General features: G+C 35.0%; 1 protein-coding gene across 1 annotated transcript in view; it reads left to right on the forward strand.

The window, feature by feature from the left end:
- CALCR (calcitonin receptor) overlaps positions 1 to 16,653 on the forward strand; it is a 123,024-nt gene that overhangs the window by 81,460 nt on the left and 24,911 nt on the right. Inside the window, exons 7-8 of the mRNA XM_074340733.2 lie at positions 3,209 to 3,300; positions 11,308 to 11,434. Coding sequence (XP_074196834.1) covers positions 3,209 to 3,300; positions 11,308 to 11,434 — 219 coding nt within the window. The remainder of the gene's footprint in view (positions 1 to 3,208; positions 3,301 to 11,307; positions 11,435 to 16,653) is intronic.

Consider the following 16,653-nt stretch of genomic DNA (forward strand, 5'->3'; position numbering starts at 1 on the left):
AAGCTATTTTGAAGTTTTTATCAGCTCTAGATATAGACCAACTATTCAAACTTTATTATCATTACCTGCAAGGATAAAAAGGACTGTTAGGAGAATAGCAGCAATAATGAAAATGGCAAACAATGTGTAAATGCCTGGTCAAATGGTGCAACAGGCACAATGCAGAAGTTGATTAGTTCATTTGAAATTCTAAGGCCTAGAAAGGCAATATTTCTATCCAGCAATAATGCAAATAACCAAACAAAGGACTATGCACGCTTTGAGAGCGTTTTAGCAGGATTAACACTTTCATCTCAGACCTTCACAGGGAACTTGACAAGAATCAAAATGTTCAAGGGTAATGACTTATACATAAATGCCACATTTCTCCCAGGAATTCAAAGAACTTCATAGAAATTATCCAACTTATCTACACTATATTTGCTTTCATGCCAGGACCCACTAAACTATGAAAGAAACTTAAGACCAGAAGTCGAGACTGTTGTCCTCATTTCAAGTCATTGGCTCTCTCTGAGACTCCGTTGTTTTTTTTCCATCCATCCAATGACTATTGCAGTTTCTTTCTATCCCCCAAAACATAGAATAAGGGTAACCAACTCTGAAAACAAGTTATATGTTTGGGGGATGGTACCCTTCAACAAATAGAGAAAAAATCCTCCACTTACTATCCGAGGAGTGCCAAAGGTCCACCTGCCCCCAAATATTTCTCCCACAGTCATCATAAACATAAAAGGTGACATTGGAAAATATAACACTGTGAGGGTAAAATAAGTAAATGATTTAGAGTTAACATTACTTTCCAATAGCACTGTCACCATTCATGTACCAGAGGCCCTTATATGCCTGAGTCTATATCTGCAAGTGACCAAGGAGTACACCCAAAAGGTGTGATTTCTTTTTAATTTAGAACATGCATTTCAGTTTGTTGAAAATCGGAGAGTTAGGCATCAATTGTCATTTTTTCCCATATTGATATTTAGCTGAGCCAGCAACATTTATTGAAAAGACCTTCCTTTCCCTGCTGTAGTGCCACCATTATTATGTATCGAGTGACTATACATGTCAGTACACGCTTCTGATCTCTTTATTACGTAAGTTTATTTGTCTCTCCCTACACCAATACCACCCTGCTTGATGACAGTAGCTTTGTAATAAATCATGATATTCCATAGAGAAGGTCTTCCCACTGTGTTCTTCTAAGATTGTCTTAGTTGTATTTTGTCCTTTGTATTTCAATATAAATTCTAGAATCTGTCAAATTTCACATGCAAAGAAGCCTTATAACTGCATTGAATGTATAGATCAGTTTGAAGAAATTTGAGATCTTTATAATATTGTATCTTACAAATATTGACTAGACTATATCCCTCTATTCGTCTTTAATATCTCTCAATAATGTTTTCTAGATTTCTGTGTAGAGGTCACACACATCCTTCCTTAGATTTATTCTCAGACTTTTGATTTTTCAATGCAATAGTGAATGCAATATTTGAAATTTTGTTTTCTATTTGTTGTGCATGTATTAAAATTGTTTTTGTTTTTATATTCAGTAATTTTATCAAATTCATTTATTAATTTTAGTTTATAAATTATTTTGCATTTTGCATATCTACAGGATTTTATCAGTTACCAATAATGACAGATAAATTTCTAGGTAGCCATTAATATACTTTGTGTCTCTATAGATTTGTCTGTGCTGTACATTTCATATCAATGGGATTATATAATAGGTTGTCTTTTGTAACTGACTTCTTTCATTTAGGATAATGTTTTCAAGGATCATTTATGTGTTGGCATGTATCTGTATTTCATTCCTTTTTATGGCTGAACAGTATTCCATTCTATGGATAAACCACATTCACCAGTTGATGGACCCTGGAGTTATTTTCATTGTTTGGCTATTATGAATAATACTGCTATAAACATTTGTGTGGACATATATTTTCCTTTCTCTTGGGTCTTTTTCTTCCTTGATCAGTCTTGCCAGGGAGGATTGAAATTAATTTTTTTATGAACTAAGTTTTGCCTTTGTTGATCCACTTAATTGTATGTTCAAGCTCCGTTTATTATTACCATTTCCTTTCTTTTACACTTTGAGTTTAATTTTCTTATTTGTCTTAACTCCTTTAGATAGAAATTTATATCATTGATTTTCAACCTTCTCCATTTCTCATATATCCCTTTTAGTCTTTAAACTTCTATGTACAGCTTTATCTCTAAAAAATTTTGGTATGTCATTGTGAGTTCTACCTTGATCCAATGGTCATTTAGAAATGTATAGCTTAATTCTCATAATATGAGAGTGTTTTTTAAGTTATCTTTTTAGTAAGGATTTCTACACTATTGTGGTCAGTGAAGATGCTCTTTAAGATTTGAATTATTTGAAACATGCTGTGATTTGCTTTACTGACTAGTGTATGTCAATTTGAATAAACATTATTTGAATATTTAGTCAGCATTTGAAAAGAATAGGTATTCTGCAGATGTTGGGTGCAGTGTTTATTATGTGTGAATTCATAAAATTTGTTAATCATGTTCAAATCTTCTATAGCTTGATTTTTTTTTTGGCTGTGTGTTTTATTAATTACTAGGAAGTGTCACTTTTTGCTTTATGCTTTGTATGGTTTGAGTTTATATTATTAGGTACATAGACATTTTAAATTGTTATATCTTCCTGACTTAACGTTGGACCTATATGATATTACATGTTTTCTTATTGTTACTGTTTACCTGGGTCATCTTTCCCCAACCTTTTAAATCCAATATTTCTGTATCCCAGTATCTACCAGTGTTTCTTGTAAGCAGCATACAACTGCTTTAAAAATTATCTAGTCCAATCAAATTATGTTATAGTTGAGCACTACTGAGGCCTAGAGAGGTGAAATGACTGACTTATGGACGTCACACAAAGACTTAATGATAATACTCGGAGAAAAGAACAGCTCTGATGAATCCAGTCTTATGTTCTTCCCACTACATCATGCATATCCTTAATCTGATAATATACAATCTGTTAGTCCAATTTATTATAATTCAATATAATTTAATTCTCTGAAATATTTGTTACAATTTTAGTAGTTTTTTCTGAAGGAGGAAAACCACTGATTTACACGGATATTTAAAAATAGAAACTATTTTCCTTTTTTTTATAATCATTTATTCATCTATTTGTTTTTGTAACTTTTTGTTTTTCTTGTTGTTATTCCAGAATGCATACGTTCTGTACTACTTGGCTATTGTGGGTCACTCTGTTTCGATTCTCACCTTAGCGGCTTCTCTGGGGATTTTCATGTTTTACAAGTAAGTATCCTTATAACATCTGCTTTTTATTTTCTTCTTTAAGGTACTGAAATATACAGAAAATGCTGCAAAAGTTTGGCGGGGGAGGGGTTCTGCCAATCATAAAAGACGTGGAAGTCATGAAGTAGCCAGAAAAATGGTATTAATTAAAATATGCTTTTAACCCTATCTTTGAGGAAAATAGGATAGATTCGTATAATTTTCAAAAACAATATGCCTCCTCCACAGAATGAAATAGTCTTGTGAGCCCGTAAGTACACTGTGTTAACACGGTAAAGGTTCCATTTACCATCGCTAAGTTTCCATGAAGTATTGAGAAGAGGCTCATCCCCCTTCTTTTCCCCGCACTCTAAAATATGGAAGCCATGGCCATAAGTTCAAGAGCACCCTGTCTTATTATGAGCTGTATCACAAGTAGATTTGGCCAGAAAAGAAGTGGGGTTGTGAGGCCCTTATAGTGTTTAGCCAGAGAAGGAAGGTAAATCTCCCTTCTGTTCTTGACTCATTCAGCCAGGGTCAAGGAGAATCTCTGGAAAATGGCCTGATGTCAAGTGTCAGTTTTTTGCCTTTGCAAATCCAGCATTGCTAACTGCAAGTATCTTTTAAGGTACTGTGAGGAATAAAATTTCAGTGAGTGTTTCTGTTCTAAGGCTGTGTCTATACACTTAATTGCATTATCTATGACAAAATTATTAAGTTGATACAGATACTGATTTCACAATAATGGAGAATTTAAAACATTGATTCTATGTTTTCAGGAGTGACTTTATAACACATACGAGATAGTAATATACGTTAAATTTCTTTCTAAAAACATGTTCCAAATTTAATGTAATTTCCTTAAATCAAATGCAGGAGGCACTACATTACCTTTTCATGAGAGAGAATTCTGCTAACTTCTATACTATCATGGGGTCTCCTTCCACTAATATTTTTTATTGTTGTGGTGATAGTATAGAAATGAGGAAGAAAAGCTCCTTCAAAGGCCCAGACTGCAAATAATCCTTCACACATTTTTTTTTTTTTAGTCTCAGGTATACAAAACAATGTAATAGTTAGACATTTATACCCCTCAAAAAGTGATAATCCCCTTCCCCCAATCTACTACCCCTCTGACATCGTATACAGCTGTTACAGTTCCACTGACTATTCCTTATGCTGTATTCCACATCCTTTAAAGATGTGCTATGTAATTAAATATACAGTGATTCATAAATAGAATAGAATATTAATTTGATTTTTATTAAAATACAATACTAAGGAAAATTAGACTTACATCAAACACTTCACTATTCTTCATGGAAGTTTGAAATGTTTTCAAAATTAACACTATTAAATGTTTTATAAGTCTTAAAAAAAAAAAGAAAATTAAACCAAGGAGAGAGTCACCTATAAACCCACCCTTAACACAGCTATTATTATCTTTTGATCCTTTTTAAATCTTCACCTATATATTATATCATATATATATATATATATATATATATATATATATATATATATAAAGTCTATATCTTATGTAGTCGAGATTCTTATATTGACCTAGCAACATGACTGAATAACAATTTTTTTTGTTAAATGAGTAGCAAATAATAACTGAAATAAAGAATGAGCTCCTTCAATATATGGTTTAACAGGAGGACATAAACAAAGCAACAATACACAAGGGATTATTTACTAGAATTAACATAAAAGCATACTTTAAATTCCAGTGATCAGAATACAGCAGAGTAATCATATTGCATGATTAATCTTGGAATGTCTGTTCATTTTTCAACTACACCTGACCATGATACACCTGAATAAACACATCAGTATGACTCTCATACAACTTTGATTAAAAAGTCTATCACTAAAAGTCTATTGTTTAAAAAATACTAACATAACCATAAAGAAATTGAAAGAAAAATCCTCCAAATCTGTAATGGTGCAACTGATAAATGTATTCAGGAATTTAAAGATGAAAAATATCAAGAGGTCATTTCTTAGTTCTTTGTTCCTCTAGTCACCTAAAAAGTGATGAGTGGTGCGAGCCAAATAAGCAAAAAAAAAAAAAAAAAAGGAAAGAAAGAAAAAATAATGTGCTAATGGTCTAACAATCATTTCTATATTAAGTCACTGAAAATTGGTGTTTAAAAGTGCAGCACATGGGCACCATAGAATATTCCTCAACTCCAGTTATTCCCAAAACGAAATTAACCTGGTAAGAACCTTGAAAAACTATGGGTGCAGATTGTCTAGGAAGCACCTGATTTTGTCTTACTTCCTCTGAATTCCAAGAAACTACTGAATAACAGCTCAAGTTTTGGGAGGAAAAAAACAAGTCTTATTTATTTATAATCTGGATTTAATAATGGGAAGATATAAACTGAAATAGCTGGTTCTCCAGAGCACACACAACAAGAAACAAATAGGATATGAAAAATACGCATGCCGAAACGCTAAACTTTCAAATCCAGAAGAAATCATATCTGATTTTTATACTTGTTCTTAACCATATGTTAAGCCAACCCAAACTAAAAATACCAAAGGTATCTGTTTTCTTAAAAATAAAGTATATTTCTTATTCTTCAAATTTTTTTCTGTGCATTTCCATTTCAGATATATTAGAAGTGATTTTGAAAAATAAAAGGTAATTCTGATCTGTCACTGAATTTTATCTTTAATTAGCAACACTTTCCCAAAATTGTTTTCAAATACACAACATCAGCCTTATGGTCTTTACTACACATTACAACAGAAGGTATTATGATTTATGCACTTAAATGGCATCATCTGTCTGAAATCTGAGCAAAAAATAATCATCACTCCCTTGCTTTACATTCCCAGGGCTGAGTTATTTTGAAAAACCCAATCAATTTCATAAAACTGCCATGAAACCAAAATGAGAAGTCATACCTAGCTCCACTTCTGACACCTAATGCCGCATTGATAATCATCCAATTGAAACCTCACTCTAAAATCATAAAATGTGCCTTCTAGGGACTATAAAAAGGAGTAACCCTGCGGGTGTCTTCCTCCAACCATGGGGCTAAGAAGGCTTGCAGAGGAATTCAAAGTTACTGAATATATGGGTGGCCGTGGAACTGCCGATACTTTGCTGCTAAAAATCCCGGGATATTACTCAGAATGAGATCAAGGCATGCCTCTAATCACGCTGTGATCTTATTCTGAGCATGCCAGTGTAGGTAACAGGCAGAGCTCTGTAACCCTGAAATAAATAAGAATCATGCTCCCTGTGCTATCAGAAAATAAATGTAGAAATGTATTTAGAAAACCTTTGTTATTTTAAAGAATAAAATTGAGCTTCTATACCCTCTTCAAGATAGGGAAAAACATTTTTTTTTTTCAGTGATTTAAATCATAGAAGAGGCAACACTAAAGATCTTAACTGTACAAAAATGGTAGAATTAAAATAATGTTCAGGATGATATAAGGTTACTTCTGGTCCACTGGTTTAAGGATGAAGACACTCTCTTTAGGATGATATTTAGTTTGGGACCTTTCCGGAGAAACTAGTTAGGAGCAATAATATGGAGAGGGATTAAATAGAAACATCAAATCAATTTCGCAATTCTCCTCACTGCTGGAAGCCAATAGTAAATGTCCACAAGAGAATTAAAGATGAGATCAGGAAGATTGACTTGATGTCCACACACAAGTGGACATTTATTTATGTTTGTTTCCTGACCACGTTAAGCAAGTTTGCAATAAATTCACTTACCCCACCAGTTCCCCTTACAATTTATTAATTGACATTTCTGTAAATAAGCCTAAATACTGAAACATTTCACAGTTTACTCTCTAGAAAGTATTAATACAATAATAATTCATTAACATTTATTTTGACTGCTCGATACCCAAGACTTACTGATTGTTAAATATTTCAAACATTAATTACTCTTGCCTGAAAGTTAGTAGAGAGATATGTTGGAAGACAGGGGGTGCCTTCATTGCATTACCTTATCTACATTACATTACATTGACCACATTAAGAAAAAAGGGAGATTTCCACTGGGACCTCCAGAAGCAATACTGATTCCTCTACTACTCACTCAGTATTCCCTCTCATTCAGTCACATCTGCAGTGGATGGATAGATAACTCTTGATCTTGTATAATATCCACTGTTATACATCTCGGGCTACCTTCCTCTTCCTCCAGAGAAACCATTACATCAGAGGCAGCAAAGATAACCTCCTTTCTCTCAACCTGCCCTTGACATGACAGGACGCCAAATAACTTTTGGTCATATTTTGGCATACCGTTCACTAATAGAACAGTAGTAATAGGAAAGGAAATAAGAATTATAAATGAAAGGGAGTTCCTTACAGACAAAAATTTTGTGCTAAATCCAAAGGTAAAAAGTCCCTTGTCAGATGGAAAAGATGTATAATATATTGTGTTTTCAGGTTTTTCTAGGAGTTTTAATGCAATCCATTTCACATTCCCTTTCCTTCCCTCACTTCTCTTGTCCATCGTGAACAAAGTATGATACCTACGTCAAGGAAAACGTAGCGTTATACTGGAAGAGAATGACTTTTCTTGTACTAGTCACAACTTGTACTAGTCACAGTTATTCCAAATGCATACTTTTCATGCACCAGTAAATCCGTAACAACTTTTATTTGTGTCCTTATTTGCTGCTTTCTTACACTGTCTTATAAGGAGTGAATACTGCCCTTGCTTGTCCTAGGATATCAAACTGGTTTATGTGATCTGCAAAACCTAAGGCAAATATTAAATGCTTTCTCAAGCAACGAAAAGCTCCCCAAAACCACACACATGCATACATAGGGTATCAATAACTTGAAAACAATTTTTTTTTTTTTTTAGTGTGAAAGATTTGCACCAGATAAACTAAAACCATGAAAATGACATTTCACTTTAACCTTAAAATAGGACATCTTGAGAATCATACTCAAGTAGATCATTACCTCTTCTTCACATCTGAGTGACACCTTGATTGGGCCAAGATGGGAGTAGATTATGTTGTCTTATCCTCCCACTGTTAGAGAATCTATAGTACTGATGGTTCCCTGTCATTCAAAGAGTAAGTAAGGTTCTGGCCATCTAAATACCTATTTTTTTATCAAGAGGAATGAAGTATAGCTAACATCAGGTTTGTGCTGTTTCTACCAAAGACATTTCAGATCTGACAGGAAAATGTCCTCAGCTTCTCCCCTGTTCATTCAAGCAGCAAGATATTTGCATTGAGAACAATTAAACACATAATTACTTATGCTAAACTTGGTTAATCCTCTTTAGCATTCTATACCTCTCCTTCAGAACAGCTATATAATGAGTAAATAAACAATTATATAGTTTATAAGGTCCCTAAAGGCAGAAGTTAACTGTTTTGTTCATCCGTGTATCCCTAACATCTGACAGAAGGTCTGAATTTTAGTGGGTACACAGTATATGTGTTGGATTATTGAATGAATTTTAATAAATTTAAAGTACCTTTAATTCACATCAAAAAGCTCAGTGTAAATGTCATCAAGTAAGTATGACAAAAAAAGTAAAACTTAATAAGCAGAAATTACATTGTAACCTTCAAGAATAAGAAACTCATATTATACATTAGTCATATTCTTTCTTTGGAGCCTACCAGTTAATCCAGCTTTAAATGATCATTTTCTCATTATGTACATAATGCAGTATTGTATACAAGTTTTAGCTATTAGGATAGCATCCACTATTAGTTAATACCTATATTAAGAACTTGGTAAATGTTCAGTATGATACAAAGTATAAGATATGAAATCCTTGACCCTTTAATGTAATTATCTGATGTACCAGAAAACTTGGTCACAGCTCGAAGAAGAAAACTGTTCTTATATAAAAATTTTTAATTCAAAAAAATGAGTACTAAGCCCTACACTGTGTTAGACCCTGTGCTAGGTGCACAAAAACAAATTGCTTTAGTACTTTTATTCTAGTGAGAGAAAAGGAGAAAAAGAACAGGCAATAAACAAATGTGATATGTCAGGAGACGAGAAGAAAAACAAAGCACAAGGGCCTGAGAGTAAGCAGAAGGTGGAGGGAGTGCATTTTCCTGAGGGTGGCTCTGGTTTACACAGAACATTAACATTAACCAATCCTTTAAGTTAATGTTGTACATCAGCAGATTATTGAACTCTACCCGACCGAAAGAAAACCAGGCATGAGAACAGCAGTATTGTATGATGCATTCATCCACATGCCTTAGTTCTGGTGACTGCCAACCGTCACTGGTCTAAGCTAGGCTGCATCCAACAACGAAACCACAGATATTAGGTTGATGCACAAGTAATTGCGGTTTTGCAATTATTTTTAACCTTTTAAGCTGCAATTTAATAGTTGCCTTCCAGGGAGAAAAACTATAAAATGCTATTAGGACTGTATGGAAAATGGCAGGACACACACAGGTTGAACGTGCAATATGGAAGCGTTTATACCATAGTAATGGGTATGATGTATCACATAAATTTTTTTTTTCTTTTTAAAGCCTTAAATTTGCAACCTACTTTTATAGCATTATTGTCAAACCAATCAGGTTCGCTTAACTTGACAGACTTTTCTGCTGCAGAATAAAGTAGCACATGACAGCGTGTGTGTGTGTGTGTGTGTGTGTGTGTGTGTGTGTGTGTGAAAAAGTTCTTCTCTAAACCTCATCTTTACAATAGGCTGCCTCCTGAATATAAAATTCTGTATTCTACCCCTGCTCAGCAAGTTGGGAATTTTAAAATATTCTGTTAACAATTTTACTAATGTTTGTGCTTCCTGAAAAGTTGAAAAACGTAGCTACAATAATCAAAATGTGCTCTGATAGATGCCCTCATTACTTAAATTTACTTTTTACTACCAATTGAAAATTCATTTTCCCTTGATTTGGAAATCTAGAAAAAACATTATTAGTAAACCCGGACCATTCTCTTATTCATCTTTACCTAGAATTTCCTTTTCGAAATTCCTAGGATCTAACTTTACTCCATGAAGATTTTTTAGGGGTAGTTACTATGCTCAGTCTTTAGCATCAGTAACTGAATGTTTCAAGTTTTCACATTATGCTAAACATTTTGGACTGGATCAAATATGGTAAATATAAGATTTTTATTCATCTAGGATAATCATTCCAATTTTGCTACAGCCATCCTACAGGCTTTCTTCATTTGCATCAAAAAGGGAAATAGGATATTCAAACTAATGTTTGTTTACGCAAACATTCACAGAAATACATATGTACAAGTTTATGAAGTGGAGGACAGAGGAATAGAAAACCCAGCAAACCACTTAGCACCCAAAAGGTGGGAAACAGCTATCCAACAAGTAGCAGCCCTTTGATAGGCGTTGTCAGATCCAAACCACAAAACGCCTCATAATGAGATCAAATTTGAGCCTGTTTAAAATTCTTTGCCTGTGTCTGAGCTCCACCATCAGGAGGATGTGGAAAGGAGAAAGCACAGAGTTGATTCCAGTTGGAATATGAGAAATAAAAAGATGTTAGAAGAAATGGCAAAAAAGGATGACAGGACACTTAAAAAGTCTGTCTGTGTGATGGATCAAGGACATGGATTCAGTACTTTGTCACAGGCAGCCTTGGTTCTGACTTTATGCTCTGTTGTCCCATTTACCACACAATTTCTGCCTCATTACATCAATGAATAGTGGACTTTTGATCTAAAACACACTCCAAACCCTAATGGTTTCTATTGTAAGTATCCTTCTCTTAATTAATTTCATGACATTTGTTATAATTAAAAGTGATTTTTGTCATGCACTCTTTCTGTTGTACAAAATCACCCTGAGGACTGAAAACTAAGCTACTGTGACTGGAAAACTGTTTCTAAAAATCAGGCAAAAAGTAGTAATGAGTCTTAAAGATGGGACCTGCCGCACTTATTTCTGTACGTTCTCTTATCCATTGCTAAAGGAAATATTTAAAATATTACCCAAAGCGTTCTTTTTCCCCAGATACTTCAACATTTGGGCACTGGTTAATGTTTTCTGTTACTGTTTCTTCCAGGAACCTTGGCTGCCAAAGGGTAACTCTGCATAAGCACATGTTTCTGACTTACATTCTGAATTCTATGATTATCATCATCCACCTGGTTGAAGTGGTACCCAACGGAGAGCTCGTGAGAAGGGATCCGGTGAGCACTGCATAATTTGTTTTTAATTTTATTTTTAAGGATATAGTACCCATAAATAGTGAACATGGTGTCATTGCTTGACTTATGCAGCTCTTTACGTGTGTAATCCTATTTACTTTTATAGTTGAGTTTTGCATTAAGCAAGACATATCATTTCTATGCAGTTATTGGAAATAATTTTTATGTACTATAGTAAAGGGCTGGGATAATTCAATTATAATCAAATAAGAATTATACAACAAATGGTGAGTTTTTACTACTAATCAAAAATGTGTGAACATCCATGGGAAGTTTACTGAACACATCTTGTGAACACAGACAATACTAGGTGTAGAAAGGAAGTGCTTCCCAGTGGCCCCCGTGTGTCATTAGTAGGTTACAGGTGTTCCTAGGTAATCCCCTTAGTGTTCTGGCACCAGGCTGAGTTTGGGCCAGTCACGTCAGCTACGGGTTGCTATGTATTTACTCAAGTAAGCCATGTAAATATCATGTTCTATATCTGCCTGACTTGAAAAAGGTTTAATTACCCCTAGTTCACTCACACTCTCATCTCCCAGTCTCTGCTGATGGTCCCCATAAACTGAGCTTAACCAGAAACCAGAGGGCAAAGAAGCCCTGATGGAGATGCACAGATCCGTTTCTCTGGGCCCAGGGCAGTTGGAGGAGGGTGGAGAGTGCATGTGAAAGCACAAACATAAGCTATCTAGCACAAAAGAATGGCCAAGGGATAGTTTCCTTTTTGTTCCTCTGCTTAACTCTGTTATGCAAGCTTCTGTAGATAGCCTCATCTTTCAAAACTGGCATTTGACAGCTCTGCCAACCCAATGACAAAAATGCATGAAATCTGCCCAGAGCATGCATCCTGCGTGACAGTGGCATGGCATGGGAAAGCAACTTAATTTGGCTTCTAATGGATCCAGTGTTAATACTTTTTGCAGTATGAACATATCCAGAAAGGCAATATGATCTATCATTTAAAACCATGGTGTCTGTTATCTGAGACAAAGCCCTGCTTTACCTGCAGAATGAGACCCAATGGGTTTACCTTGATGAGTTTTTTTAATGCTGATTTTAATGAAAGTGATTGCATGTCATTTAATCCTCATAAAAGCCCAGTACAGGGTGGATATTATCGCCATGGTTAGCTGAGTAAACTGAGGCTCAGTGAAGGCACATGTCCTCTGTACTGTGGATAGAGATGGATTCAAACCCAGTCCTGTCTCACACAGAATCCCAGCCGCTCCCCTCTTTACTACATGGTGCTCTTGATTGTCTTGATTTATTTCCTTAGGAAGATGTGTTCTTAAAGAAATAGTCTCACTCATTCCAAAGTGATGACTGTCCATAAGTGGACCTGTACACTACATTTCATTAGGGAAGCTGACCCCTACTAAGTTTAAAACAGATGTAGAAGTACTAACTAAGCATCTCTCAGCAAAGAAGATTCAAATTTTTGGCTTCCAATTTTCCATTAAGTGTGGAAGCCCTAAGAAAGTTATTGTCTGTACAAAGTACGCCAAGAAATGGCAATTCAGTCATTAAACAATCAACCCTGGGAGCAGTGCTTACTCAAATTACAAGTACTGTAATTCTTTAATAGACTCTCTCATCTTTCCTGTGGGGGTCTCACACCCACATGTCATACCAACAGCCCACTCTCTGGCTGTTAGGATGAAGGGGACTTCTCATCCATTGTGAAATTGTACTCAACTTGTTATCTTCCTGAAATAGTCTAAATTGAGGGTTTTTCTAAGTTCACTATTGAATGATAGAAGCCATTTAACTTTATCCATCAAATGAGAGTATTAAAACCGGCCCTCCTTACTTCTTAGAGGTTGTCCTAGAGTCTCACAAGAAGCATAAAGATTTAAAAAATTCCCAAGGGCGTAATATTGTGAGCATTTGCTCTCGGGATTGCTGCTAACCCTTGCCCTGGGGCTAATTCCCTAGGTCTTTGCACTTGGCTTTCCCTACCAATCTGTTACTGTAGTCATTGCTCCTAATCGTCTCATGAGTTATCATCACCAGATGTTTTCCTTTCATGGTATAGTTTAGGGGCAGACATGCCTATGTACTCTGCCAGTCATTACCCACAGGCAGCCAGCTCAGCCCTGCCTTGCAGCAACCCTCCTGCCTAAACACCTTTCATACAACCTGTAAGTAGATGTCTCAGGACATGGCTCAGCCACTGTGCAGCTGATTTCCTGGGAGAAGGTAAGTATGAGTGGAGGGGAGCAAGAAAAATTCACAGGAAGCTTTCTTTTGGGTATGGAGGAGGGAGGGTGGTTTTCTCACACATATTAGGTATTCTCAAAGTGACCTAAGTTTGAAAAACAGGGACGAAGCTTATCTTAATGACATGACCAGCACTCGGTTCTCTCAAATCAATATACTGTTAATGTAAAAGATGTTTATTTTTAGCTATGTAAGAGCAAACTTCCTAGAAAAAAACTATAAAATACTGGAAAGGTAGAATTTAATCCAATTCATTGTTTTTGGAGCACCCAAAACTTAAATTGAGTCTTCAGAACTAAATTCTAATCAGTTTGTTAAAATATCTATTTGTGACATCCCTTTCAAAGGATGTGATGGTGCCAGGCAACCACGCATGTGGGATTCAGTCATTTGTTTATCTATTTCAAAAAGTGTGTGTGTGTGTGTGTTTAATGAAAAACAAAGGAGCAAAAAGTCTGTATGCCTGAGTGAGAAGCCCCCTTTCCCCTGAGAGTAGACAAAATAAGGATAAGGCACCAATAACAAGCCACTTACAATAGTAAATGGGAAATGTCATGTGAGAACACACTGCACCCTATTTCACATTTCCAAATGTCTGTTTCCTCCATAAGACAAAATTGGGAAACACGTGCCTCTCACCAAATACATATAAATAGTATAGGCTAAAAACAAACAAAACATAGGCTACAATGACAAAAATTAATTCATGTTTGTAAATTGTGAAACATACACTTGACCCAGTGGGAAAAAAACTAGGTCACTTGTTTTTAGTACTTTCTTTATTTGAATACAGTCATTGTTTTTCAGTGAAAGTTCGTTAAATCTCTTATCTAACCCTTCATATATAAACAAAACAAGATCACGTTCCCTAGGCAAACAAAATAGGGCAAAACAAGAAAGGGCAGGAGAGAACCCTCAATTAGACATATATGTAACTCATCCTTGAATCTCCTTGTTTATTATTTCCAAGAGAGACACAAGTCTTGAAATTTGTGTTGTATCTCACCTTGAAAATGCAAATTGTGCCATAACTGTGTTTATAGAAGCCCAATTTCTTGAGTATCTTTTCCCATTCAAAAGATTGTTAAAGTGAATCGCAATTGAAACTATAAATTCAGACATCAAGAAAGAAGAAATTTTTCCTATTGTAATATATGTGAATATACAAGAACTAGGCAAGCTCCATCTTTCCTGGGTGTAAAGTTCTCTACCTCTAAAGAGACAGACAAAATAGTATCCAAACAATAAGAGTAATCTCATCAACATATTACTAAGTCACATGCAAAATTACGTTTAAAATTTATACTTTAAATGAATTATTTAAAATATTGCATTTTTCTTGAAAAACTGACATTCCAGAAAACATTAGATTAAGGTTCTCCATAACCAAGAAGAGTGGAGACAGCAAAGAAAAACCCAACGATAAACAAAAAAACAAAAAAAACCCATAAAAATTTTTTTGAAAGGGAAATTATTGGACATTGTCAATCTACAAATATTGATTGAAATTGCAACTAATGTGAAAAATATAACCAGTCATCAATAAAAGAATAGCATGTCCATCAGCAGATCATCTATCTGTGATTCAAGCATATGTCCTTTTTTTTTTTTATAAAACAGAATATGTAATTTTTAAAGATGCTTTGTTTCTTAAGCAAATTAAAGGCGAAGTTATGGGTTATTTTTTTCATTTGACACAATTCTCAAGTCCCTGAATTAGCAGTTAAAAGACAAAAAGACGTTCCTTCCCAGTGCCCATGGGAATATATTTTAAAAAACAAAAAGTTATTTATTGTAAAATGTGGTGGCACCATTCCAAATGTTGTCATACTACTTCTATAAGAGTTTATTTTGTTGGGGGCAAAAGAAAACAGTGTTCTGACTCCTCAGTGAGTAATCCCTATGGGTTTGTAGTCCCTTTCCCATCAAGGTAGTCAATTTCTTTCCTTGGAAGTTTTTTGGTTAAGCAGATTCTCCTGTGTAACACCAAGAATGAGAAACTTATTCCTTCACATTCTTTTTTTAAAAAAGTTAAACTCAGAATAACTCATGGCATAAATATGGGCTGAATAGATCCTCAGTTTATTGAGTGATGTGAAAATTACACATTGTCCTTTGTGTCATTTGAGCATTTCATTTCCATAATATCGAAAATTTCATTTTTCTTGCTCTATCTGCTTATTTCTTCGTGTAGAAAATCAGGAGGCAGAATTAAAAAGTATTATTCTTGCTGCATCTAAAGGAAGCTGGCAGCATACTTGTCATTTTCTAGAAAGAAATGTCTCTCTGAACTTTTATCTGGGTCTGAAAGGGACAATACAGGGAGATTAGTTTTTCCTGGAGTCTTTGCACTTCAAAAGCCAAAACAATCAAGTCACATTTTCTATAGCTTCTTCTATGAGTAAAGTCAAATGAGTCCTTGAAAAACAAAGTGAATTTCTTCTAATTCTCATTTGTTCGGGACAACCAAGCCACCAGACTATGGCAGAACTCCATCTTAGTAATAGGAAGATCAGCTCAGAATGAACGCTCAGGGCTGAAGCACTAGAGACTGATGAAACCCAGAGTGGAAAATGGACTCTTCCTGCCCAACCCAGAGAAGGCTGGTGCAAGGGCGGGCATAGAAATGTGAGGGAGGCAACAGGGACAGCAGAGTTCTTGAGATGAGAAATCAATGCAGATAAAACTAGACTGGAATTCTCCATTTTGGAAGAAATTAGATTGGGAATGAAAAAGTATGATGGATTGGAGGGACAATGCAAAGAGACTAATACCAAGATCTGGTCATGGGATAAACTATCCTACCCTGGTCCTTTATGCTACTTCACTTTATTTACAGACAAAAACAGTCAATGGCATTTTAACCAAGATCCAATGACACAGAAAAGTATACAGGATTTCTTTATTCCTTTTATTTATAATCAACTTCTTTCCCATTTGGATTTGAAGAATTTGTTCCTAAAATGGTTACAAGCATCAATCCA

Source organism: Rhinolophus sinicus, chromosome 4, assembly GCF_057876585.1.
Source record: "Rhinolophus sinicus isolate RSI-liver-muscle chromosome 4, RSI-T2T, whole genome shotgun sequence".
Lineage (NCBI taxonomy): Eukaryota > Metazoa > Chordata > Mammalia > Chiroptera > Rhinolophidae > Rhinolophus > Rhinolophus sinicus.